Source organism: Acinonyx jubatus, chromosome D3 (assembly GCF_027475565.1).
Source record: "Acinonyx jubatus isolate Ajub_Pintada_27869175 chromosome D3, VMU_Ajub_asm_v1.0, whole genome shotgun sequence".
Taxonomy (NCBI): domain Eukaryota; kingdom Metazoa; phylum Chordata; class Mammalia; order Carnivora; family Felidae; genus Acinonyx; species Acinonyx jubatus.
In genome coordinates this window covers 39,314,353-39,339,420 of record NC_069392.1, presented here as the reverse complement: position 1 = coordinate 39,339,420, position 25,068 = coordinate 39,314,353, and the positions used below count along the sequence as shown (strand labels likewise).

Sequence of the window (25,068 nt, the reverse complement as noted above, 5' to 3'; positions counted from 1 at the left end):
TTTTTTTTTTTTGATAAGGCTGAAAGTATATTAAAATAAAAAATCACAAAACAAAAGTAAATGAGAAAATAATGAAATTCAGACACATGTTCTAACATGGGTGGACCTTGAAGACATTATACTAAGTGGACTAAGCCAGACTCAAAAGCACAAATACTATATGATTGACTTATACCCTCATGTAAGTAGTAAAGCAGTAAAGTCATACAGATAGAAAGTAGAATAGAGGTTGCTAGGGGCTGGGGAGGGGGCAAATGGGGGTTAGTGTTCAGTGGGTATGGACTTTCAGCTTAGTATCAAGGAAAATGTTCTGTGCTGGTTGCAACACTGTGAATGTACTTAATGCCGCTGAATTGTACACTTAAAAATGCTTAAAATGGTCATTTTTACATTATGTGCATTTTACCACACATACAAAAAAAGGGAATGAGGGTTGACAGCCCCAGATTTATATTTTAACCCCACAACACCAGCGCTCCTTCCCCAGAACTGATTACAAACTGCAGGTTCATTCAACAAAACATTTAAGGAACAGCCTCCTTCCGGACCAGGGATCTTGTAACATCTTGCCAATCACAGTAAGAAACAGCCTATTTAAATAATAGTTACGAGCTGGCTCAGGAAGTAATCTCAGTCACTGTAGTAATGAGCCAACAGCCTGCTTACCGCCATCCCAAGGATGGTGACCCTGAGAAATCAAGCATTTTGCAAACCTTTCCCTGTTGCACCCTTTGACCTCTGCAGTGTGAACAGGAAAATTAAAGCAAAGTAAAATAGCCGACTTAGGCAGTCTGAATTCTGGCACCAGCCTGGCCTGAAGTAGGCTCATGTTCTCATCTAGGTTACTCATTATTTTTTTATAGTATAAACAATGGTAAAGTGTCTTCTATGCTTTAAGTGTTTATAGTAACACTGTACAGCATCAAATATCAAGGCACAATAAATCTTGTCTTATTTTTTAGAAACTTCAAGTGCCAAGTGAAAAAATCATTTCCCCTTTCACAGCCACAATGAAATGTCAGGCCTTCAATTTTTTAAAAGCCTAATAACCAGACTCTTTGCCTCTGATTCATTCTGGAGACAACTGTGAACTTCGTCTTCCAGAAGTGTTGCCAAAAGGTCTTCATTTCCTACAGAATGAGGCCCCGTACCCCCACCTCAGTCTAGCACATTATCTCCCAAGCACATAAACTCCCAAGCACATTATCTATTGTTCTTCACTTGCTTAGCTTTCATATCAGCCAGCTTAACACTTTACACATAGTGAGCAATCAAGAATATTTGCCATTTTTTGCCAATGTTTGCCAAGTGACGAATACCACTATTTCAGTTTCCATGCAGAACCTCTCATTGTACCTAGAACCTGATACCAAAGTCTTTAACTTAAAAAATAACACCTACTGGTTTTTATGATGATAAAAGTAAGTCCAAGCTCACTGCAGTAAACTGCAAGAGAGAGGGTGGCATAATCTCACAGCGTGGGTATAGGCATTATTTACATTTAGGGTGACAAACAGACTTGATATAACAAATGAAGCTGAATCCTAAAAGTACCCAATTTTATTTTTGATTTGTTTCTATGCCATTGGGATAATGTCTGGAGTGGATGGTTAGAGTGTAGCTCTAGAGGCCCTGAGGTAAAAGAAAATAAATCTTCAATTTTATTAATGTGGAAGAAAGAGTACAAACTCCTGAATGTCCCCCAATCCTTCTAGGCTTTGTTTCTCAAGAGCAATCTGTAGCTGGGATGACTGCTCTGTGTGATTGGAGGTGGGGTGGTGGGGGGAGGCTTCTATCCTACAACTCATGGGCTAATACATGAGGAATGAATGTCAACTTCCCCTGCCAGGATTGTAAGTTTTTTTCCTAGCTTAGACCACATGTTACCAGATAAAGATTCCTTAACAATAACTTCGTGAAATCTTCTTTACCCAACTTGAAGTCTAACAAACTAAATTCGCGTGATTTTTTTTCCTGGATTAGAGGGTGAGTTTTGTTGGTTTTTGGTTTTTTTGTTTTTTTTTTTTTTTTTTGCATTTTTCATGCAAGTTACAATTTACAAAATAAGATATGTATTTTGGGAGGTGCAAGAGGGAGAAATGGGAAAAACAAATGTACGTTTAAGTTCTGTCAGAAAGGAAATTTTCCTAAACAATATCATTAGTATGAAAAAACGGGGGCTTTATTTTGTGAATTGGATTTCCAAAGCTACACAGAAGGGCTTGTATCTCAGACTGGGGGTTGGGGGTGGGGGGTGTCTCAAGAATTCTTGGAGGCTCCGCAAAATGTCAACAGAAGGCAAAGCGCACTGGTTACAGAATAATTAATCCATTTGAAAAATGCACTTTGCAATCAGACAAATAAGAAGCAACCAGTGACTGATGAAGCAGAAGTTTGTGTAGGATTTTTTTATACTCTTTCCCATAAAGAAGCTGGTAGATGAACATAGGACTTTATTAGATGAAAATAAAGTGAACCTAATTCATGAAATCTGGAACATTTTTTGAAATGGTTGCTTTGTTTAATTTTTAAAACTACATGGGATTCTTGCAAAGTACAAAATATTTAGAACAAATCACAGATTGCTGGTTTCCGATGAGGGATAATGTGTCCAAGAATAGAGAGAGAGAGAGACAGGCAGACAGACAGAGACAAAGAGAGATAGAAAGAGAAGGAAGAGAGGGAGGAAGAAAGTAAAAACAGCTCAGCTATCTGAAATACTACTGTTTTCAAATCTAATGGTCAGAATGTTATGTTTCTACAATGTGGCATAAGGCCCATGTGTGTTTTCATGTTACCATCTGGCTGTCCTGGCTGAAAACACCTCCACACTAGATGTATCAAAGCTTTCTAGACTTTACTCCCCCATCTCCCTATTCTTGTCACACACACACACACACACACACACACACACCACAGTACCCAAAGAGGAAATAATTGGCCCTAAAATCATTTGTAGACATTAATTTTTTAAAGTAATTCATTTCTTTAGGGTCAGTAAATAAAACAGTATTTCTAGAGGACATGTTGCCTGAACCAAAAAAAGTCAGGACACACAGTCTGACTGTTCAAATAGGAGAAATGGAAATAAGTATTTGAGGGTAGGACTGTCCAAAAAAGAAAATTTACCTCAGTTATTGGTCTAAAAGAGGCTAGGAGAGCTAAAAGCCTTAAAATAGTATCTATGGATAAAACGTAATTGTTCTCCCTGGCAAGAAGAGAACGTTTAACCATAGGAACAGAAATAGCTAGAAAGGAAAATACAATAGGGCATCATTCTGGGACTTCTTAGTCCCATTAGTAAACAAACCATTTAAACTAGGGAGTAAGGAGTTGCCAGCCAGAACATTAACTGTAAGAGCTTATCCAGAGATGATATGATGTCTGGTATTTGCTTCAAAATAATACAGGAGAGAAGGGAGTATGTGAGGACACAGATGAAGCAAGAGTGTGGCCTTGGGTTGATAATTGTTGCATCTAGGTGATGGGTATGTGGGGATTCTTTACACTGGGATCTCCATATGAGACATATTTCAATTTTCCATAATAGAAAGTAAAAAAAGCAAAACAACGACATTCTAGGCATGACAAAGTCTTTGTTTCTGAGGTCACCTGGCTATTTTTCAGGTCTTTTAAACATTTTTATTCAGGACTAGTAGACACATGTGTGCATTGTTGCCAAGCACAAGCAGAAGGGAAGAGAAAAATAGGGACTGATTTTTTTTTTAATGTTTATTTTTGAGAGAGAGAGAGAAAGCATGAGTGGGGGAGGGGCAGAGAGAGAGAGAGAGACAGACAGACAGACAGACAGACACAATCCAAATCAGGCTCCAGGCTCTGAGCTGTCGGCACAGAGCCCGACACGGGGCTCAAACTCTGACCCACAAGATCATGACCTAAGCCTAAATTAGAAGCTCAACCGACTGAGCCACCCAGGCTCCCCCAAATAGGGAATGATTTATACATTTCTTTCACCCTGGAAGAGGAGCCCTGCTAATCTACTCTGTAAATGTGTTGCTGAGGACAGCTTCCAAAATGGGTTGGAAAAATAAAATATATCTAAGTTTAAAAAATAAAGTATATCTAAGTAGTGTGGACATGAATATGTTTTCCTGCCTTTTAAGGTAATATGGAAGAATTGTTTTCGCTTTTTCATGACATCCTGTGGAGGCCTGCTGAAACACTTCAGGAGATAACAGATTGTTCCCTTTTACAAATATTCCAGTCGAAGAGAAAGCCTTTACTTAAACGTTCCATGCCTTTCAGGGGATATGCTGACTCTATTCGTACACCGATAGCATGTATTAATTTGGTTTGTGGAAAAGCATCTTGCCCTGTTTTTACATTTACATTACATGCTGTAATGCTTGGCCAAATTTTCTGTAAAAATTACCTGCATCAGGATTAATCTTTCTAATTTTGCAGATTTGGTCATCCAGTTCAACAATGTAAATGGTTTGACAGCCTTTGTTATTATGTCCTGTAAAAGGCAATGAATAATGAGCTCCCAGGGTGTCACTGGGGGTTATTCACACTTGCTAATGATTAACCACCCATGGCTCCTGGACCAAAGAGCCAGACTTAAAGGCCCCCAGTACAACTTCAGTCTCCTATTTTAGATCCCTGCTTATTTCTATACGGGATCTTCAAAAATCCCCTCTACCTCAAACCAGAACAAAACCTAAATGTCCAATATAGGAGGATTGGTACATAAATGATTTCTACAGTTACAATGGACTATTATTTAGTCATTAAAAATGATGATGGTAGACCTGCCTTGCAAGAAATGTTAAAAGGAGTTCTTAAGAGAAAAGGAAAGTACAGGTGAGAAATGCAGACATACATAAAGAAAGGAAGAGTGATGAAGAAGGAGTAAGTGAAGGTAAAATAAAATGATGTAGGCCTTCTGCACCAGTCAATGATTGGATGCTTGCCTCTCTAACTCAATCTTACCTCTCTCTCTCTTCTCAGGCTTGTACAAAAAAAGCACAAGATGAAAAAAAGTAATAGCTCCCTTATGATGCATAATATTCCCTTCCCTTTCTTCCTCCAAAAGTAGCCGTTGTGAATGCTTTCTTAATATTTGAGTTTCATTCCAAAATACATAGGCATGAAATACTTTATACAAAAGGAATAATTGTTTTGTATTGCTAAAAAAAAAAACAACCCTTATCAATATATTTTATTAATCTTTCCATATCAACTCAATCTAATTTACTTCATTGTTGTAATGACTTCCACATAAAATTTTCTTCTTCTTTTTTTTGGAATACCTTTTTCTGATGAACTGCCTATCTACAGACTTTGCCCAACTTTTTAAAAACAGGGTTCTTGGGGCACCTGGGTGGCTCACTCAGTTAAACGTCTGACTTTGGCTCGGGTCATGATCTCACGGTTCGTGGGTTCAAGCCCCGCATCGGGCTCTGTACTGATAGCTTGGAGCCTGGAGCCCGGAGCGCAGAGCCTGCTTTTGATTCTGTGTCTCCCTCTCTCTCTGCCCCTCCCCTGTTTGCACTGTCTCTCTCAAATAAATAAACGTTAAAAAAATAAAAAATAAAAGAAAAGCAGGGTTCTTTCTTCTTTCCTACAGTTTGTATGAGTTCTTCATAAATTAGGTAAATTGGTCATATGCTTGACATGAGCTGCAAGCATTGTTTCCCATTTTCTTTGTTTTTGGAAAATGTATGGAATTTTTCCTGAAACTTAAGTTTATTTATGTTTGTATCTTTTATTGTTTCTTGATTTTACAGCCTGACTAAAAAGGCCTCTCTCACTCTGAGATCATATGTATGTCTTCTTCTAGAACAGGTTGTGTCAACCTGGGCACTGTGGGCAGGGGAGTTTTTGCTGTGGTCTGTCCTAGGCGGGGAGGGTGCCTAGCAGCATCCCTGGCCTCTTTCCACTGGATGCCAGTAGCATCCCCTGCTCTCTGGTTGTGCTCACCAAAAATGTTTCCAGACACTGTCAAATGTCCCCTGGGAGGAAAAATTGCCAAGCACACTATGCCTGGAGAACCACTGTTCTAGAACATGTGTAGGTGCCTTTTTAATTACTGTAACATTTTAATCTTTGATTCCGGTGAATTTTATTTTTGTTAAAGAAGGTGAGATGGAAGATTCAACTTTATTTTTTTTTTATTTTTATTTTTTTGATTCAGCTTTATTTTTAACTGACGGTAGTCAATTGCCCTCATTCAATTTATCCCTGATCTGAAAAGACCCCTTTGCCGAAATCTAAATCTCTGTATATGTTCTAATCTGTCTCATGATTCTTTATTTTCTTTTTTTTTTTATTCTCAGTACAAAACTTTTACATTTTAATTATTATGAACTTCTAAACATACTTTAGGGGCACCTGGGTGGCTCAGTGGGTTAAGCGTCCAACTCCTGGTTTTCAGCTGAGGTCAAGATCTCACCGTTTGTGAGTTCGAGCCCCATGTCTGGCTCTGCACTCATGGTGCAGAACCTGCTTGGGATTCTCTTTCTCTCCCTCTCTCTCTGACCCTCCCCAGCTTGTGCTGTCTCTGTTTCTCTCAAAATAAATAAACTTTAAAAATACATACATACATACATACATACATACATAAAATACTTTATTTGGAGGGGCTTCCATCTCTGCTTTTCTCTTTCAGCATTTCCCTGGCTATTGTGAGCTGTTTAATTTCGTTTTTTTTTTTTATTTTATTAAAAATTTTTTTTAACATTTAGTCATTTTTTGAGAGACAGAGAGAGACAGAGCATGAGTGGGGCAGGGACAGAGACAGAGGGAGACACAGAATCCGAGGCAGTCTCCAGGCTCTGAGCTGTCAGCACAGAGCCCGACGCGGGCTCAAACTCACGAACTGTGAGATCATGACCTGAGCCGAAGTCGAACCCTTAACCGACTGAGGCACCCAGGCGCCCCATGAGCTATTTTATTTTGATGAACTGTGGCAGTTTTTAAAAATCCTCTTGGTATTTTAATGGAAATTGCTTTAAATTTAAAGATTGATTTGGGGAAAATAAACATCTTTATACCTTCACTATTGAATCTTGCTAGAAAGAATAAATTATATCTTTTATTTTACTGAAGGCTTCCTTTATGTCCCTCAGTAGGGTTTTAAAGTTTCCTTCATAAAACTTGCACATATTTCTTGTTAAATTTATTCCTAGATATTTCATCATTTTATTGCTATTATAAATGGGTCCTCCACAGTGTTGGGAAGAGGTAATGGTGATAAAATGGAAACACGTGAATAGATTAACCCTTTTGACGGAAAGAGGAGAAAGGGAATATGTTAAAAACAGATATGATATTCCTGAACTCCTATTCTTACTGCATAAATATGGTACTTATTCCAAACAACATATTTTTTAAAAACAGACATGCTGCCTCCCTTCATTATTGTTTCACCTAACCTTGTTCCCTCAACATTAACTCACTCTTTTTAGATGAGCTTTAAAGCTAACCCCAAAACAGACTGCTTCTTAAAAAAGAAGAAAAAAGAACATAAAAATAACCAATACAATAGAATATTTGACACAAGTCATAAATAGGGAAAAAGAAGACATAAAAATGGCCAATAAATACACAAAAATGTGCTCACTTTCTCAAAGAAATGTAAACCTTATAAAAATTAGGTGCCATTTATTTGCCTAGGTGATTGACAAATATGAAATTGATTAATAATATGCAGTGTTAGTGAGGGCATAGAGAAAAGTTTTCTCACATCCCTTTGGTGGGATTTTAAATAGGGAAGATGATTTGGAGGGCTAATTTGGCAATATCTATGAAAATTTTGAATGCACATACCTTTGACCCAGCCATACCACCTCCCAGGGACTCCTACAAAGGGACTCAAGCCCCAAAAGATCTGTACACAAGCTGACATTCTGCTGAGACACAGGAGTTTACAATCAGGCGGAGTTCCTTCAAATTGGATGATGCACATGTTCTCTCAATTGCTAAATATTTCAAATATAATTGGACTACCTTTTTATAGCTTTTATATTTCAAATATAATTTGACTAACTAGTCACAAATTAGAAATTATTTAAATACTCATCACTAAACAAATTGTTACATAAATGAAAAAAACATTGCAGAATATCATTATTGTTTGGATCATTGACCGGGGGTCAGAATGACAGGACAAATTATGTCATTTCCCCAGACTCCAACAACTTCCTCTGTCAGATGGGGTAATAACAAGGAATACGTCTTAAGATTGTTTTCAGTAATAAATAAGACTAAATAGGTGAAGTGTTTGCATACTCCCTGGCATGCTATATATAATAAATGATTGTATTCTTTTTATTAATGATTCTTACAGTCTCAATTTTTTTCTTTTTCCTTCCTTCCTTCCTTGAACTCACTACCCTGAGATCAGGAGTCACATGCTCTACTGACTGAGCCAGCCAGGTGCACCCCCTTAGAGCCTCATTTTCATGCATTATTTTGTTTAATAAATATTTATTGGGTACCTATGATGTGTGAGGCATTGTGCTCAGTGCATGAAGATTTAATAATGAGCATACAGTTTAGTAGGGGAATCAGAGGAAAATAAACAAGTTAATAGTCAAATAAGCAAAATAATTAAAAATTGTGGCTATGCAAGAAACAAAGACAGTTGAGCATAGATCTGTGGTTCTCAACCGGCGGCAATCCCTGCCTCCTCCCTTCCTCCACACCATTTCCATCCCCTCTGGAGGACATCTGGCAATGTCTAGAGATGTTTTTATTTGTCACAACTTGGTGCGGAGGGTGTTACAGGCAAGTGTTGGTTAGCAGCCAGGGATGCTGCTTAACAATGCACAGGACAGCCCCCACAACAAAGAATTATCCAACCCCAAATATTAATAGGGCTGTGGTTGAGAAACCCTGAACTAGATGGTGGGGGTGGGGGGGAAACCTAAATTCAGGTCAAGCGGTCACAGAAGACTTCTCTGAGGTGACATTTAAGCCAAATTTTGACTGGTGAAAAACAGCGAGACTTATGGCAGAGTGGAGTGGGCCCAGCCACAGCGGAGGGGACTTGAAAACAAAAAGTAACAGTGTGTGTACCACACATGTGTGCCTAGGGGAAGTGAAGGGGACAAGTAAGAGAGCTTTCATGTTTCACTTTGTATGGCTTTCTTACTGAATTTTTGAAAATAACTTTTTTTTTTTTTTTTTTTTAATTTAAAAATGGGGAAAGGGGAAGAAAAGTACAAAAAGGCAGGCTGGAAGACAGCCGCTTGCAAAACTACAGATAGATTTCAGAGAAGAGGGGGATTTTAGGGCCACCCCCCCCACCACCACTACCCCCTCCCCACCCCCATTCAGGAGGCCCTGGTGTGTAATCTGTGGTTAGTCAGTCTCTGCTTTTCACCCCTCCAAAGAATGACAGAGATCACCTGATTTAAAGCCAAATAATCTATGTCCAACACTTGGTTTTATACCTTTCAGTTCTGTTATATTGTTACTTGACTTTAAGGGGTAAAAAATAACCCACTTAGAGTTCATGTATTAAACGAGATAATTTAAATAAGTGTTCTGGGGTGCCTGGGTGGCTCAGCCCGTTGAGTGTCCCATTCTTGGTTTCGGTTCAGGTCACCATCTAGCAGTTCATGAGTTCGAGCCCCACATCAGGCTCTGTGCCGACAGTGCAGAGTCTGCTTGAGATTCTCTCTCTCCCTCTCTCTCTCTCTGTCCCTCCCCAGCTCACTCTCTCTCTCTCAAAAAAATAAACTTAAAAAAAATAGTGTTTCATAAACTGGAAAGCACAATACAGATCCATGCTGTTGAGAATAAAGGGGGGGAAAGCTGTGCTCCACAAATAATCTTTTTGCTCTGCCCCCTTGATTCCAAACCCCCTGTAGGTAGTGAGCAATGAGGACTGGACTAGAGAGAGGAAAAGACTGAGAAAGGAAGTGCCCAGGAGAAAAGTGATTACAAACAAAAGTAGTAGCACAGTTTTACATTATTCATGTAACTGAGGCGAGGAGAGAAATCCTGATAGATAAAATCACCACAAGATGGTTGTAACCCAGGCCCTTGAAAAGACAATGGCCAACTTCTCCCTAAGCAGCCAAGACCCTCTGACCTGAGATGTGAAAAGATGATTATAGCGTGGTGTTTGGAGCCCTGCAGTGTGCATACTTCATAAAAGTATCTGCTCCCCAGAGACTAGAAGCAAAAGGGGTCCAGCAACTGTGAGACGCCATTCTTGCTGGAGGGAAACTGTGCTCCATCAATGGCTGTTCAGTAGATGAATGAAGTAAATACTTCTCTGATAGCTTGATAGACCTCGTATGGATATAAAAATTAACTGCACACATTGACACACTTTCCTGGCTTATTTACCTTTCTAAGTTTCTGAGTTTTTGCCTTTGAAGGGTTTGCAGGCTGTGAAGAGTAACTTAACTTACACAACTCTGTGTCTTTTCTTGGCCTTGAGGCAGCTTCAAAAGATGACACCAAATGGAACTATGTGTGCCTGGAGGGAAAAAAATAAATAATGGTGAAAAATGTTTATCCGCAGTCTTCTCCAGCACGAAAGCACTTTCTCACTTTTACTCACATAATTTTCCAATTTAACATGAATATGAATTCAGCAAATAATAGGCAGCAAAAGCGAATCCATATCATTTCTTTTAGCACTGAAAAGAAACTCAAAAGTCATTGGAACAGTTTTATGGAGAGGCCCTGCCTGGGACATAAAGGGACTGACAGAGCCAGAATTGAAACTTGTTTTTCCACCTTGAGAAAAGCAAATAAACAAAAAATATCCTAAGCAATTGCTGGTTTTTCCGAGCCCACTTTTTTGGGCTGTTTTTCTTCCCTGTGTTAGGCAGACTCCAGGCACTTTCTTCCCAGAATGCAACAACAATCCAAAGCCCCAAACAAGTTTGAGACAGGCCATGGGGGTGGGGTTGGGGGTGGGGATGGAGGTCGGAGAATCCACTGGAGATCCCTCACACGGAATGGTGCCCGTGTTCCTCTTGGGAGCATCTCTCCAGATCTAATAACAGTTTTGATAGGATTCGTTCGAGCAAAAGGTGAGCATTGGCCAGATCAAGCCGGACCTCCAGCAAGAGAGTTTAAAGTTCGGCTTTTTTTTTCCTCTTCGCAATTTGAAAGAGGCTTTTAATTCTCCCTGCCCCTCCCCCTCCCCCTGTAAAGTCTGCTTTCTACCTATAAAGTCGCTTCAACTCTCGGTTTCCATCCCGGTTGCCTGAGAATCGCAGTAATTAGCCAAGTTCACTTCGACGAGGAAAAAGATACCTTTGTGTACCTAATGAGAGCCACCGCGTGGCCAAGGATAAGCACGCAGACGGAAACATTTTTGTGTCGGGCTTCTGTAAGCGGGCAGGGGGAGGGTTAAGCCGACCCGAAGGCGTGTTTTGTTGAGTGGCTTCGAAAGCCGCCGAGGCAGCCGAAGCAGCTTTCGAAGTTAGCAAACAAAGCGTCTCCCCAGTAACCGCCCGCTTCCAGACGAGGCTCCTGCCACTCAGACCGCGGAGTCGCAGCGTCGGCCGGCCCCCGACTCCTCCTCCCTGCGTCTCTCCTCCCTCCTCTCCAGTTCACCAACGGATCCGAGCCACCAATCCCAGCAACAAACAATCCTTCAAATGCTAGGACGCCGCGGCCCTCTAACGGGCGGCCTCCCGCTCGCTCCCCGCCCCACATCTGTCCCGCACTGGGGCGCAGCAGCTGATTCATCTCCAGCCAGGCCCAGGGAAGGAACTGCGCTCCAGCAAGTTGCAGACTAGCTTCCAGGCTGGTGGTTTCCCCTAGGACCATGTTTCCCCCCCTCTGCCGTTTTAGATGTGTGTTCTCATAGGTGCCGAGCAGTCGGCAAACCACAGAAGAAAAAAAAAAGTCATAAGGTTGCTGCCTTCTTAGAATGACGCTTTTTTCCTTGTTTATTCATTTTAAGTCCTGTAATTGGTAAAACCACCCAAGCTTTGTAAACTCTGGCCTTAATTCACTCTCGAGGCGGGGGTGTCTTTTTTTGGGGAGGGCGAGTGGGTGGGAGGCTGGCTTTAATTTTCAGTGTGATCCTGAAACAGAGGCTCCAAAGTCTAGTTAGTCATCGTTTGGCCGCCTCAGCCCTTCTCGGGTTTAACCTTATTTCCACGGAGCTTTTCCTGCCGGCTTCTCCATCGAGGTTACAAAACAAAAACAGCACAGAGCCGAAACTGGAGGCAGACTCAGGCGCTGACGTCTCTACTAGGTTTATTTACGGTTTGGGTGTTTTTTTTGTTGTTGTTGTTTTGTTTTGTTTTTTTAAGTGATGGGGAAAGTCTTAGGCATGCGACAGTTCGTTTACTTCAAAACAACGGGACACACACGCGAAAACTAGACCCAGTGGAGAGGGCGGGGAGGGGGCAGGCGTTTCTTGAAATCAGCCAAACAGCATCTGGTCTTTTAAAAGGGTAATCTCATCAAGGAACTCCTGTTGGAGTCCTAACTCTCAACCAAAATAAACTAACAGGAACATGTGTTTGCTCAATGGCTATTTTCTGTTTGAAATTACCCGAGGGGAGAAAGGGTCCCCTAACAGGGTTTAAGTCCTAAAAGTAGACTGTTTACCGAAACATATGAGCAGCCCCAGTGTGGTCGCCCCCTTCCCTTAAAGGCGGCACTGCCGGGGTCGGAGGGTGGGGGTTTCAGGCCGATTTGCAGCCAGGCGGGCGCGCGCCCGGGCAGTCCCCAGGCTGAGACTTTTAAAGAGCATGTGAGCATGACAAGTGTCTGTCCGCAACGTGTTAGATTTTGAAACTGCCTTGCAATCCATTCCGGAACTCGCAGCTTTAGCCCGGGGTAACAGACATTCGCCTGGGGTGTCTGTGTCTCACTCTCCTCCCCCACCCCGCCGTCGCTGTTGGAGGAAGAGCCCCGGGAGGAGCAGGGTGCGACGCGCCGCGCCCGCGTGTCAATGGCAGCCGCGCATTCTGGAAGAAGTTGGTTCTTGTCCTGAATACTTTTCCTACGGTGCCCCGCCCCTTGAATCAGAAGCAGCTGTCTTCTCCTTGCGGCTAGAGAGGGACGGTGGAGTTTGGGGCAGCTGTCAAAAACGAGAGGGAAGCCTTTTCTTCCCTGGGGTGGAGGAGGGGGCAGCATTTTTCCATCTGTTGCAATTTCCTAACCAAACGCACCCTCGCCAGCCCAAGGAAGAAAGGCCCAAAGGAGAAACCCGGGCATTAGGCTGGTGCAGCCGCCGCCGCCGAGCGAGGGATGCGGGCGGCGTGCGCACGGCAGGGAGGAAGGATCGGGTTTCTGGGCTCAGCAGCCCCCACGAGGGACGGGTGACAGCCGCTAGCCAGGCGCGGAGTGAGGCAGCGCGGCCGGGGCGCTCGGTGCCGGCCTCCCTGCCTGGAAGGTGCGGGGGAGGGGCGGAGGAGCAGCGGGGCGGGCGGGGGACGGGGCGGGCGGCTGGGGGCGGAGGCAGGACCTCCTGTACCTTCCCTCTTTGCCTCTCTCACTCTGACAGCGCCGAGGTACGCCGAGCAGGAGCGGGGAACAAAGAAGACGAGAGGGGAGGGGAGCGAGTTGGGCGAAGGAGAGCCCCCGGACGAGTGCCAGAAGATCCCGGCAGGAGGAAGCCCAAGTGTCACTTGAATTCCACCCAAGGAGCGAGCGCCTGGGATCCGAGCGCCTTGATTAGCAATAACGGCTGAGCGCGTCCTAGAAGTTAGGGGAGAGTCTGCGGGGAAGGAGGACAATCGCTTGCCCCCTCCACCCCCGCTCTTGGCCCCTCGAGACCCCAGCATCGCCTAGCGCTGGAAGGGAAGCTCCAGAATGAAAAGCAAGAAAGGTAAGACTCCACGGGCTGTGCGCGCCACGGGCGCGGGTCCGGGGAAACGTGCTCGCGGGGCCCCGCCAGGCTTGAGGCGAGAGTGACTTGGTGGACTTTTCAGCCCGGGGCTCTCAGGCAGAAACCGTGGCCGTTCTCTTTGTTGAGGCTGCGTCTGAAATGGCAGTTGCTGTTTTCCTTCTAGACACAACACGAGGGTCTGTTGTGGGGAGACGGGCCTCTCCACGCTGCTGGCACGTTGTCAAGAAACACGCTCAGCGCCTTGTTTGTGCGCCTCCAAGTTTCATTGTCTCAGCCGCCACCCCACGCTCCGCGGAGCAGCCGCGTGGCTTCTCGCTGGCTCTTGCGAGCGGGGGTGTGGGCCCAGGTCGGGGGGACCCCCGCCCCGATTCTCCCGGGCTGGACCCGGGGCGGTCGGGACCACCGAGCGGCGGCGCCTTTGTCTGAAAGTTGGGCTCTCGGGCCCCCACTCCCTCCCAGCTGGGCCCCGGCACGATCTTCGCTGGGGATGGGGTGTTTTCACAATCGAAAGAATGCGCCTCTGGCCCCCAAACCGCCCTCGGGTATCGGTAGCTTTGGAAAGCTAGACTTGTAAAAACTCCCAGCCTCTAAAAGTTTTCCCACGATGAATTTGGGGAGAGATGAAGAGTTAGGACTGAGGGCAAACAGCTTAAAGCGGCGTGTGGTCAGAACGAGTCCCAAGTGTGACAAGCAGGCTTGGTTGTAAGTGCACAGAGTGAGTCTGTCATTGTTTCCACGAAGCGTCCTGGAAGCGTTACAACTAAAACTTGCCGTCAGTCTGGTTTAAAAACAAAATACACAGAAAGAAAGAAAAAAAACAACCCACCGCCCCGAAAGGTCAAAGAATGTTAACTCCCCTTTGAAGTTAACTTTTGGGTCCCTGGCTGGGAGGTACCCCGAACGTTCCGTGGTGAGCCAGAGTTGGCTTTTCTGTTGTGATTTATGTGGAGTGGTTCAAAACAGAAGTTAATCGCTCAGGGAAGCCAGCGCGGGGGTGGGTTGTGGGGGGGGGGGGGCGCTGCTGCGCATGCCCAGGAGCGTCCCCGAGTTTTTGTAACTCCACATTCTTTCAGACCAGTCCAGCGGATATAGTGAAAACCCAGTATTGTTGATGGGGCGGCCTTCAACCCGGGAGGGTGCCCTCGGCCACGTTTTCATCTTGGTGTTGTGTACCTTTCATGCTGGGCCGGTGGCTTCCCAACGCGCGGAGCTTCCCAACCCGTGCCTTCCCAGCGAGAGTAAAAGCGAAGGTCAAAACCCAGGGCAGTCAGTATTTGGGGGTAGGACACCCAGCGTCCCCTCTCCGGGGGACAGTGAGAACGTGGGGGCTTAGAGGCTCGGACGTTTAACCGGGCTCGGTGAGAAACGCGTGCGGGGAGCGCCCAAAGTGGTGTCTGGAAGGCTGTGTCACCTCAACAAGGACTGACGGGTCTAGATCCCTATTGGAAGGCGTTCTCCCTCTCCCAGTGGAACTGACGGGAGTCACTTGGGGGGTTTGTTTTGGAAAAGTCGTTCTTGTGAGCCGAAAGCAAAGCTGGGCTTCCGCGGGGGGCGGGCTCCCCCCATTGTTCGGGCTCGGGTGGGGAAGGTATTCAGCAGCCTGGCGGGTCCTCCCCGGGGCGCCCCCTCGGGTACTCTGCCCCGGCGCTCCTCGTCCCCCCACCCCCGGAACCCCCTTCGGATGCCTCCGGGTCTTCCCCCCTCCCCCCGCCCCCCAGCAGAGAAACGAGGCTGGGACTCTCTGGCCGCGGGCTGGGAATATTAGGGGTCAGCGGTCCCGGGGGCGCACGGTCCTGCTCCTGAGCGCCGGCTCACGGAAACAATGAAAGGTGACGTGTTGGAGGGGAAACTTTGCGACTGGTTCCGAGCTCGTGCGGGGGAGCCGAGACTGCTGAGATTGCCCGGTTTCTTTCCCTTTTTAGGTTTTCCCGGCAAACCCTAGGGGGGGCAGGCAGACCCCTCAGAATGTTGGGGTTCACGGCCGCGCTTCTAAGTTTCTTCTTGTAATCTGAAACTCCTGAAGCCCTCAGGTTGTACAGTTGGAGGGGCCGATTTCAGCTGGGGCTGCGGAACTCGCAAGAACAAAAGCTCCCTGGCTATCCTCCCTCCCGGGCTCCTCCCTCTCCTCTGGTCCTCCTCCGTCCTGCCTCCCCGCCCCCTTCCTAAAACGACCTCGGAGGGGGCCCGCGTTCCCAGTCTGCTCAACCAGGACCCGGGAAGAAATCTGCCCCGCCTGGCTCGTGGAGTTGGACTGCAGTCTCTTAGAAAAGTCTGTGAAAATCTTTTCAAGTTTTCTTGAAAACAAAAGCACCTTAAACTCCATTGCAGAGCCGGGGATTTCGTCCTGGTTGGTGATAATAGTATCTCGTCTTTAGAAAGCTGAGGGTGCCAGAAAGATCTTCTCACCCAGCAAATAGCTTTAGAACAAGCAAAGGCGATTCCGTGAGGAAAATCCCCGACGTCTTTTTGCACCTAGTTCCTGACAATTTGGAATTCTTGCTTTAGAATTGCTTACTGCTGGCTGGGTCCAGCCCAGCGCACCTTGGAGTCGGTGCCTGGGGTGTTAACCATGATTGCTGCGGCATCTCCTGAGATACTCTGATCAGGAAACTTGTTAGGTTAGGTTTCCTTTTTCTAATTGTACGCTTGAACTTTTCCTTCGATTATTCCTATTTGTAGATTCTTCTCTAGCCTCTTCTAGATATTTTTAAAAGTCCAACTTCACAACCACTGTGTCTCTGGCCTTCCCTCACCACCCCCCACCCCCAGTTCCTAATAAGAAAAGATTGATTTTTAGAGCTGTGGGATCCATAGGCCATCTTGTGGCTTTCTAAACATTTCCTTGTATGTGGATGGAGTAAAAGAGGCTTGTGATCTCCCTCCCCCACCACCACATTTTTTAAAGTGTAAGCAGAGCAGGACCTTTGGAAACAGGCGGTAACCGGGAAACTTTTCAAAAGCTCTGTTACAATAGGAAATGAGTAACGTGGAAAAGTCTTTTTGTTTTTCCAAGCTGAGCCACAATCCGGAGGGAGAGTTTTAATGAAAACAGTCCTGACAGCAGCAAACGTGGTTTGTTGCCGTGAAATATCAGCTGGTGTGGCCAAGGAGGTGAAGTCTTAACTTCCTGTTACTTCAGCTTTTGTGCACATATTGGAAATATTTGTTAAGAGGTCCAGAGGCCTGGCATTCATTTATTTAATTGAACTGAGAACAGAGTAAAGTCGCACTGCAGTTTAGCGTTGCTTAACTGAAACCTGCTTTTGTGTGTCACTAACCTATTCTGAAAGATCGGGCTTCTTGTCAAACTAAACAAGCAGATCAAAGGGCAGGCTTCAGGGGTTTTTTTTTGTTTGTTTGTTTGTCTCAAACTCTTTGTTATTACCAACTTACAGTTGGGAATTCACCACTGTTCAATGAGCAAATTTTCACACTTTTTCTAGTTTAAAAGCGGGGGAGGGGGATTATAGCCTCCAGAAGAATGTCTGGCTTTTCAGACGTTGAAGAGTTTAAACAAATTGCTTTATTTAAATTTGCCTTAGTCATTCAATTACTTGACACATTTTTAAAAAGTTAGATTGCTTTATTTATCAAAGTAAATGTAAAACAGGAACTCATTTATAATTTCTTAAGGTTTTTTTCTTATTAATAGCTCTTTACCCAAATTTCAATAAAGGGTTTAAAAGTCTCTCATCTTCACAGTGAAAGCAGTTTCAGTTTTAAATGTGCCTCTTTTTTTTTTGTAAACTTTTTTTTTTTTTAAGCAGTTTCTTCTTCTGGGAAGGGGAACATCAAATACCCTGCGGTTAAAATTTAAGATTCTTGTATGTTTTATTGATAGCCATTTGTTAAGCCTTGAGCTAAAGTGAATTTGCAAGATCATCCTACTCTTTTGTTAGAACTTGCTTTACTTTGTCTTTGGAAGGTTCCTGCGTTTTCTGTGGATACTCCCTCCAGTACGGTCTGCCCCCTGCAGTCCAAAACTAAAAATGTGTCACCAAGTCAGACTCAATTAACTGTGCGCCAGCTCATAAACAAATCTTTGAATGAGTAGCTTTTTGAGTGTTCAAATGCTTTAAAAGGATGGGTTAAAAAAAATTTTTTTTAATGCATCAAATGGGTAATCACTGGGGAACATCGTTTTTATTTTTTATCAGGGCAAACCACTCTTGAGTTGCCTCTACAAAGTCAAGAATGCATACCTTTCCATTTCGTGTTATTTTAATTGTCTTTATATAGAAATACTGGTATTTCCAAGCATGGTATGCTTTTACATTTTAAAAATTCTAGATTGTTTTCAAAACAGAGTTCTCAGTCATTCAGAATTGCCAGTTGTGGTTTTGAAGTTCAAAATTATGTTTAAATGTTAAGGGCCAGATCTGAATTTTTGTTGACCCCAGTCTATCATATGTGATGCAAATATTCTCTATGGCTTGTGAATTCTTAAAATTTCTGGTAGGATTAAAGTACTTACAAAGGGAGTTTCCTCTGGGGATTACGTATTCCAGTTTCTTTGTCATGTAATAATTTAAGACTGAACTCTACTTATTGGTATCTAGTATTCTAGATTCCGATTAAACTGCCAGTTGAAATTTATAGGAATTTAAAAATGTAATCAGTCTGAGGTATCTTTTGACCTCTTACTCAAGTACTATTAGTAGAAAAATATTTTTGTGTAACGAAACTGAAAACTTCAGTGATTGGTTGTATTTAGTAAAAGGTTAACCAATGCTGTCCATGAAAAGTAGGTGCCTAAGTTTTGAAGAAATGTAGGTAGCAATGAAAAAGAAATGACCATGGAGTTTGCAGAAAATGTTAAATGTATTTTGCCTTTAGAATACCAACTGGGTTGTGTGTGATTTTTTTTTTTTTTCCCTCATAGGCATGGAAAAAATGCATGACTCTGCCTTTTTATTTCAAATCTTCAATGGACGAAGGAGGAAGAATAGCATTAAAATGTACATTAGGACACTTGGATTGTTTTTCCTAAGTTAGCAATGACCTCAGAGAAGGTGGCTAGACACATTCCATCTGCTCTAACACCTTTCCTGTTTCGTGTGTGACAGACTATTCACTTTGAGCGCAGCTCTGTCTCTGCTGCACTAGACTTTTCTGAGCAACATTCCAAAGGAATGTAAAAAGTTAAATTCTACAGGAAAATGCGTATGAAAGGGCATCTAACAATTGGTGGAGAATCTGTAATGTGCCACTAGTCAAATTACGCTTGAGGCTTTGCCATGTGCTCAGAAATTTCCAGACGGAAGACACTGGTCCTATACTTGGCTCTTGGCAGCTGAGAAAACATGGTTACTCACTCAATGGTCAAGGTTTTGCCATAGGTGCTCCCCCGAGAAAAGCGGTTGATGGCTGACCTTTGTCCTTTACCAGGTGTTGTGGTAGCGTCCGGCAGTGAGACGGAGGATGATGACAACATGGACATCCCCCTGGACCTTTCTTCTTCTGCTGGTGCAGGCAAGAGAAGGCGCAGAGGCAACCTGCCCAAAGAGTCTGTTCAGATTCTCCGTGATTGGCTGTATGAGCACCGATACAACGCCTATCCCTCGGAGCAAGAAAAAGCATTACTGTCCCAACAAACACACCTGTCTACACTACAGGTAAGGAAAAAAGAACAGGAAGTGTACGCACATGGGTTGTCTCTTTTCCTTTCCAAAGGCATTTTATAGCATTCCTGTATATCAAATCATGAAATGCCTCCCCACTGAAAAAGAAAAAAAAAAAGGAAGGAATATCTTTTTCTTATAAACTTTATAGTGCTGAAAGCTAATAACTGGCTATTTAGAGAAACAGAAACCACTTGACAGTCATCTGTCAAACAACATTTCTTTTAATGCCTTAAAAGAGCCTTCTTTTATGCAGCAAACATAAAGAGGAGGTTAAATCTGCCTCTATTGCCCAGGAAACTGGTTTGATATTTAAACAAGGGCAGACTTCAGTGAGGTAATTCATGTTATGCCTGTTGACACAGTCATTTGAACTGGGAAAAATCAGTAACTGGGAGGAGTGGCTCTTTTCATACAGGAAAAGTTTTCCTGTAGTTGATTAACTTAAATGCTGGGGCAGTAGGTAATAGGTTAGTTCTGGGGGAGCATTAAAGGGTAAACTTCTCTCCCTAAAGTCATTTTCAGACATTTGAGAATTTTTATCCTTTTCTTCCTCCTGAAAAGGCTTAAGGATGATGAGATGAAAAAGGGAATTTGTATTAGAAAAGGAAGAGGTTTATGGCAGGAAGCAGCTCTCTTTCTTGGCTGAGCTCAAATACCTTGAAGTAACTTTGGAAGTTCCGATTTAAGCCTTTTCACGCCTTCTTTAATGCAAAGAGAGAGATCAATTAGGCATCCCGCAGAAGGTTCTCAGAACACGGTTGCTGAGTGTTAAAGCGTACCTGTATGATTTCAGGTCTGTAACTGGTTCATCAACGCCCGCCGCAGGCTCCTCCCAGACATGCTGAGGAAAGATGGCAAAGATCCAAATCAGTTCACAATTTCCCGCCGTGGGGCCAAGATTTCTGAAGCGAGCTCTGTGGAGTCAGCAATGGGCATCAAAAACTTCATACCAGCTCTAGAGGAGAGCCCGTTTCATTCCTGTTCAGCTGGACCAAACCCAGCCCTGGGGAGACCACTGTCCCCCAAGTCATCATCCCCAGGATCAATATTGGCTCGCCCATCAGTGATTTGTCATACCACTGTGACTGCATTGAAGGACGTGCCTTTCTCTCTCTGTCAGCCAGTTGGTGTGGGACAAAACACAGATATACAGCAGATAGCAGCCAGCAGCTTTACAGACACCTCCCTCATGTACCCAGAGGACACGTGTAAATCTGGACCAAGTACAAATACACAGAGTGGTCTTTTCAACACTCCTCCCCCTACTCCACCGGACCTCAACCAGGATTTTAGTGGATTTCAGCTTCTAGTGGATGTTGCACTCAAACGGGCTGCAGAGATGGAGCTTCAGGCTAAACTTACAGCTTAACCCTTTTTCAAGCAAAACAATTTTCACAAATGTTATGATTGTCGGGGTGATGGCAAGAGATGAACTGCATTATTTTATATATTTTTTTATTAATATTTGCACATGGGATTGCTAAAGTGAAGCTTCCTGTTACTGAGATGTCTTCAATGGAATACAGTCATTCCAAGAACTATAAACTCAAAGCTACTGTAGAAACAAAGGGTTTTCTTTTTTAAATGTTTCTTGGTAGATTATTCATAATGTGAGATGGTTCCCAAGATCATGTGATTTTTCCCTCTCTCTCTCTCTCTCTCTCTCTCTCTCTTTCCCCCCCTTACCTTTTTTTGTTGGTTTTTTTTTCCCCAGACTGTGCAATACTTAGAGAACCTATAGCATCTTCTCATTCCCACGAGGAACAGGATGCCCACATACTGTCTAATTAATAAATCTTCAGTTTTTTTCAAACAAGTATGAATCTAGTTGATTGACACCTTTTTTTCATGACATAATAAAATATTTTCTTTAAAATTTACTGTAATGCAGAGTATTTTATTGAGGAGGCACTTAAAAAGGAATAGGAATGTAGCACCCAATGAGCAGGAAGTTGGGGGTAGGGTGGAGTGTGACTTAGGGGGTGTCACCAGCTCTTTGAAGAACCGTGGACAACAAGCTAGTATGTATAAACAGGATGTGTGATATTTACTCTTGATAGGAGCTATAAGCAGGCCCTTAAATCTTTACTTAAAACTGAATGACAAATTGAAATGAATCATTCCATCGGTGCTTAGCTAACCACTAAATCCCTTGGTGATCTGTCCTGCATATTTTAGGACATGGCCAGTGTTGCAACAAGGTCTCGAAGCACCTGATTATGGCTTAAGTTTTCAGAAGCAAACAACCCAAGCAGTCCCTCAGCATTCCCCTCTTTCACATTACCCTTTAAATTAATCTTTATTAACTGGTACGGGTAGGTTAGTCTCTACATTCAAATATAGCCTTAATTTGTACTGAAATCACCTTTGAAAACCTAAAGCATTTTCTTAAGTGATTAAAACAGTGGGGTTCTGTCTTCCACGGGATTGTTAGTGTATGAGGTTTGTTTTGTAAGGTCACAGTTGGTGAAAACTGGTGCCATACACAAGTGGAGTTTGTTGGGATAGACAATTACTTACGAGGCCAGGATAGCCAGAAGGGAATTGGTGGTGTTCCTTTCACTTACATGGTTGACCAGAGTTGTCACATGCCACAAAACCATTCTTTGGAGTCATGCTTAGTATGAGGTTTCTTTGTTATTATAGTCATGGACTTTCCAGCCCTGCTCCAGCTATGAATTGTCTAACTTTGAGAGAACGTCACAGTCTCTGTACTGTTGAAAGAAAGTGGAAAAACTTCCAAATTTAAGTTTGTCTAATTTTGTAAACCTATTAAGGAAGTCCCTACTGTAGAAAGAGCTAAACTCAAAGGCTTGTGAGTAGGAAAGAAACACGAATCGGGAAAACTAAGAGGTGTAAAAAAATAAGTGAGCTGAAGGTGTGGTGATGTAGCCTGTGCTGAGCCATCAGTGGGCTGGTGCCAGCTACCTCAGGGTCACAGAAATAGATATAAACCAAAAAAAAAAAAAAAAAGAAAAGAAAGAAAGGAAGAATAGTAAAGTAAATAAAAGGAAGGTATAAAATAAAAATGAAATGAACAAAGAAAACTAAGATTCATTACCTGCTCTAACAGCTAGATCAAAGGCTGAAATTCTTTGAGTACAGATAAGGGAGACCAGCAAATCCTGAAAGACTTCCCTGGTTAAGATGTTTCATTAATCATACTAGCAGGGGGAGAGAAGGAACCCTGGGAGTGATTTAAAAGAAAAATGTCAAGGGTCAGATGAAGCCCAAAGGTTTACAAAAAAAAAAAAAAGGTCCTCCCAAACTGCCTGTTTTATTTGAATTTTTTTTCCCTCTTGAGGTTGATATATATCCTGGTTGATAATAACTGGTGTGTAATAAATGTAAACCATTAAAAAAACCAAAACAGGTAAATGTAACTGGAATGCCAAGTGTAAAAGGCCACATAACTGTTGAAGCCAAATAGAAATGAATTTTGTGCTTAGTATTTACATGATCTTTTTTCATTTACTTACTTTTAAGCTATTTGTGTTTTGTGTTTAAAGTGCATCCCTTTTAGATAGGATACTGTTGAGTTTTGCTTTTTTTAAATCTAGCTAACAATCTCTGCCTTTTACTTGGTGTGTATACTTGATTTATTTTTAATTTTTTGTTTCCTTTTTTAAGTTTTCATTTTAATTCCAGTTAGGTAACATACAGTGTTACATATATTTAATATAATTTTTGATATGTTTGGATTTACTTTCCATTTAGGTTTTTTCTCCCTCTGTTTCTCTTTTCCTGCCTTCTTTCAGGTTAATGAATATTTCTAGTATTTCCTTTTAATTTTTCTATTGGCTTATAAACTATACTCTTTTTTAATGGTTGTTCTGGGGATTACAATATACATCTTTAAATTATCACAATCTATTTAGGGCTTATATTATATACCCTCATATAAAATATAGCACTTACAACAGTATAATTCATTCAGTCCTTTTGTTTTATATGTATATTATAGCTAGATACATAATCTGACAGTAAAATGGTCTAATTTTTGTTTTAAACAAGCCCACGTTTCTTTGAAAATTAAAGGAAAAGGGAATGTGTATAGATTTTTATATTTGTTGAACATTGATCATTTCTGGTGCTCTTCCTGTGAATCCAAAAGACATGTTATCATTTCTCTTCAGCTTAAAGAATTTCCTTGAGAACTGTGCAGGCCTGCTTGTGACAAATTGTCTGTTTTTGTTCATTGAAAATGACTTTTATTTTACTTTCATCTTTGAAGGACAGTTGCACTAAAGATAGAATTCTGGGTTGATGGTTTTTGCTTTTTGTTTTGTTTTTTTTCCATCACTTTAAAGGCGTTTGTTTTCTGGCTTCCATTGTTTGGGATGATACATCAATTTGTCACTTGTATCATTTTCTTGTATGTAATGTCTTTCTCTGGCTCTTTTTGTATTTTAGCAGTTTGATTATGATGTGCTTAGGTATGGTTTTGTTTGTGCTGCTTGGGGTTTGTTGAACTTATTGAAACTGTAGGTTGATGCTTTGTTTTATTTTGTTTTTTACCAAATTTGAGAAATTTTGGCCATTATTTAATTTTTTTTTTCTGCTTTCTTCTCTCTAGAGCTTTAGTAGATTTATATTAATCACTTAACATTGTCCTACATGTCTCCAGGCTGTTTTCCTTCATTCTTTTATTTCTTTATTTTTCAAATTGAATAATTTGTATTAAGTTTTTAAAAAAATGTTATTTATTAGGAGAGAGAGAGAGAGAGGGAGAGAGCGAGTATAAGTGGGGGAGGGGCAGAGAGAGGGAGAGAGAATCCCAAGCAAGCTCTACCCTGTAAGCACAGAGCCTGATGCAGGGGCTCTACCTCAGGAACCTTGAAGTCATGTCCTGAGCTGAAATCAAGAGTGGAATGCTTAGCCAACTGAGTCACGCAGGCGCCCCATGTATGAAGGTATTTTTAATTCACTAATTACTGTCTCCAGTGAATTTTCATTCAGTTACTATATTTTTTGCATATATAATTTTCGTTTGGTTCTTTTTTCATTTATTTCTCTGTTGAGATTTCCCCATCAGTTTATTAATTACAAGTATATTTTCTTATGAGCTATTTATAATAGGGGCTTTAAGTATTTGTTAATCAACATGTCATAATCAGAGTCGCTGACTGCCCTTTGCTTCAGGAAAGGTCACATTATTTTTTTGCTAGTCTGGTGATTTTTTACTTTATGTTGGACATTATAGATGATACATTAATAAGGATTCTGGATTCTGCTACATTCCTCTAAAGAATGCTGTCTTTGTTCTGGCAGGCCATTCATTTGGCTGGGCTGAAACTTCAAAATCTGTTTTTCCTGTAGTAAATAGTAGCTCAAACGTCTGATCAGTTCTTTCAGCTTCCAGCTGTTGCCTTTCAGGTGAGTGCACTGGGATCTCCCTGCACAAGCCAACCGAGGATTTGGACAGTTTAGATTCAGAGTTTGAGATTTGTTCCTTCTTTTCCCTCCTTTCCAGGATTCCTCTCCTAACTTTCCATCTGCTCTGCCAACTCCAACTCTGCCCTTAATATCTCAGGCCACCGAGGCTGCAGTTTTCTGCCACCTTCTAGCCTTTTGAAGGAGGAGGAGAGCCCTCAGGCAGCAAGCCGCAGCTTGCATGTCTTATCCCCTGAAGTTCCCTTCTTG

The 25,068-nt window shown here is 42.6% G+C and overlaps 1 protein-coding gene and 1 long non-coding RNA gene across 4 annotated transcripts in view; one reads left to right on the top strand and one right to left on the bottom strand.

Moving 5' to 3' along the window:
* The window catches only part of LOC113602200 (uncharacterized), a 134,089-nt gene extending 121,933 nt beyond the window's left edge, over nt 1-12,156 (bottom strand). For all 3 annotated transcript variants that reach the window (XR_003423577.2, XR_003423576.2, XR_008291730.1), the window contains exons 1-2: nt 11,155-12,156; nt 10,389-10,456 (exon numbers count right to left, since the gene is read on the bottom strand). This is a non-coding gene — a long non-coding RNA (uncharacterized LOC113602200). The remainder of the gene's footprint in view (nt 1-10,388; nt 10,457-11,154) is intronic.
* Nucleotides 12,157-13,118: 962 nt separating this feature from the next.
* Nucleotides 13,119-21,305, top strand: TGIF1 (TGFB induced factor homeobox 1). Its single transcript, XM_027068590.2, has 4 exons — nt 13,119-13,345; nt 13,457-13,780; nt 19,190-19,416; nt 20,219-21,305. The coding sequence occupies exons 2-4, from the start codon at nt 13,765-13,767 to the stop codon at nt 20,792-20,794; spliced, it is 819 nt and encodes a 272-aa protein (XP_026924391.1). The 5' UTR covers nt 13,119-13,345; nt 13,457-13,764; the 3' UTR covers nt 20,795-21,305.
* The last annotated feature ends 3,763 nt before the right edge of the window (nt 21,306-25,068 follow it).